Source organism: Otolemur garnettii, unplaced genomic scaffold (genome assembly GCF_000181295.1).
Source record: "Otolemur garnettii isolate 467f Iridium unplaced genomic scaffold, OtoGar3 scaffold00075, whole genome shotgun sequence".
In the NCBI taxonomy this organism is placed as follows: Eukaryota; Metazoa; Chordata; class Mammalia; order Primates; family Galagidae; genus Otolemur; species Otolemur garnettii.
The window spans coordinates 1,426,698-1,428,981 of NW_003852470.1; the positions used below are offsets into that span (position 1 = coordinate 1,426,698).

Consider the following 2,284-nt stretch of genomic DNA (forward strand, 5'->3'; position numbering starts at 1 on the left):
TTGTTGTTTGGCGGGTCCGGGCTGGGGATTCGAACCTGCCACCTTAGGTGTACGTGGCTGGCGCCTTAGCCGGTCGAGCTATAGGCGCCGAGCCCAAAGTACAGAATTCTTAAAGGACACCTAGTCACAGGAAAGGAACTGGGCACCAGCAGCGGTATACTGAGCCCAGGCTCTGCCAGTGCCAGGGCACATCCATAGGTGCTGCCAGTGATGTCCTCCTCAGGGCACAGGTCCACCTGTCAGCAGGGGAGGGCCAGTAACATCTCCAGGACAAGTGTCCTGTTAGTAGAACCTGTTCTTTATGTCTACAAATACAAATAAAGCCCAAACTGTCCCCATCTAGAAGGAACTTCAAAACTCAGTAGACTAAATTGCTGGGCTCCCCACCCAGGGAGCTGCTTCTAGTCTAGCAGAGCTCATTCTAGGAGCTGCTACCAGTCACAGGTGAAAGGTGTGCTAGCAGGCCGGGCCCAGGTCCCAACACACAAAGTCAGAGGCAGAGACCCATTCCTGGTTGGCTGCAGTGCCAGGAGGAGGAGGAGGGGGCTCTGGGCAAAAGTGCGATGCCCCGTGCCACCTGGGCCAGCAGGTCCCTGAGGTCTACTCATTGGCACTAGCCATGTTCGCACGCAGCTAGCAAGGGTAGGCTCTCCCCACTCGCACAGGCATGGGCAGTGTCTCTGGAGACGGGACAGGGTCTGAAACACAGCAGGATCTACAGGAGGCCTCTGCAAGGCCCGGCACTTACACTTGGAGTGTCTGTCGCACAGGGCTGAGGAGCGCATGTCACACAGCCGCACGGTGCCCTTGCTGCTGCTGTAGACCAGCACGTTGCACTGCAGTGGGTGGAACTCGGCTGCCGTGATGACCTCCGTCAGCTCCTCCATGTTGGCCGGCTTGATGTCCACGATGTCTGCAGGCGCATGGTTAAGGAACAGACGGGCCGACTGTTAAGTGGTCTATACCCGGGCCGGCGGACTGTTAAGTGGTCTACACCTGGGCCGGTGGACTGTTAAGTGGTTTACACCCGGGCCGGCGGATGTTAACTGGTCTACATTGGGCTGGCGGACTGTTAACTGGTCTACACCCGGGCCGGCGGATGTTAAGTGGTCTACACTCGGGCCGGCGGATGTTAACTGGTCTACATCTGGGCCGGCGGACTATTAACTGGTCTACACTCAGTCCGGTGAGACATGGCACGAGATAACCCAGGCAGTGAGGTGAGGGACCACAGTGCCAATGGGTTGTTAACTGGTCTACATTCAGTCAGATGAGACATGACAGAAAATGACCCAGGCAGCGAGGTGTGAGAGAGAGGCTACAGGAAGCCGACCACACACACCAGGCTCCCAGGGGGCTGCCCACCCTGGGGCTACAGAAACAACACTGCTGTCACTGTCACCACTGCCAGGGAGTCTTTACTAGGACGGCAGCGCTTGAGGTCTGACAATTAGGTTCTCGAAGCCCATCCTAGAAAAAGTACCACACACCTCACTGATGAAGATTGTCACGGTCACCTCTGAGTGCTTCCCTCAGGTCCCGTGCACAAACGGCAGCACCTAGTCTACCCTCCAAAGTGAGGTGGAACTTGTTCTCAAACGGCCAGCAGAGCTGTCACTATATTGCCAGTAACATCCTGAATGTCATCAAAAGCCAGGTCAGGCGAGTGAGAGGGTGTTCCAACACAGTTATCTGTTTACTGGCTAAAAACTCAGACAATGCTGTGTGAGCTGGTGCAATGTTGTGATGCAAGAGCCATGAGTTGTTGGCCAAGAGTTCCCTGTTTCCGTATCAATGTTTACTTGGCCTGTTATGCTTTTTAGTCAGCTGACGATTCTGACGCACAATTTGACAAATTTATGCAATGTTTTCTCTGTTCTGCTTGTTACTGGCTGCCTGACCTCTCTTCATCAGTGATGCTATCTTTCCCCTCGGGATGTTTAATCCATTTGTACTCTGCCGTTTTCTTCATGGCATTATTAAGCCCATGAACTTGGACTAACACACCAGTTACTGATTTCACTTCCACTTTTGTCAAGTTTAACAAGAAACTTAAATGTTTGTTGCTCGAATCCAGCTCTGACATTCTCATGGAAGCACACAAAAACACACAACCAATGACACTCAGCAAGACCCTGCCACAAGCCGCCAGGAACACCACTGTGAGACAGATTCTCTGAGGCTATGAAACCTGGTTTTTTTTTTTTTTTTGAGACGGAGCCTCAGGCTGTCCCCCTGGGTAGAGTGCCATGGCTTCACTGCTCACAGCAACCTCCAACTCCTG

The 2,284-nt window shown here is 53.4% G+C and overlaps 1 protein-coding gene across 5 annotated transcripts in view; it reads right to left on the bottom strand.

The window, feature by feature from the left end:
- PPP2R2D (protein phosphatase 2 regulatory subunit Bdelta) overlaps positions 1-2,284 on the bottom strand; it is a 55,996-nt gene that overhangs the window by 7,940 nt on the left and 45,772 nt on the right. For all 5 annotated transcript variants that reach the window (XM_003794055.3, XM_023515621.1, XM_012807794.2 and 2 more), the window contains one exon: positions 749-913. In XM_003794055.3, the coding sequence (XP_003794103.1) occupies positions 749-913 (165 nt within the window). The remainder of the gene's footprint in view (positions 1-748; positions 914-2,284) is intronic.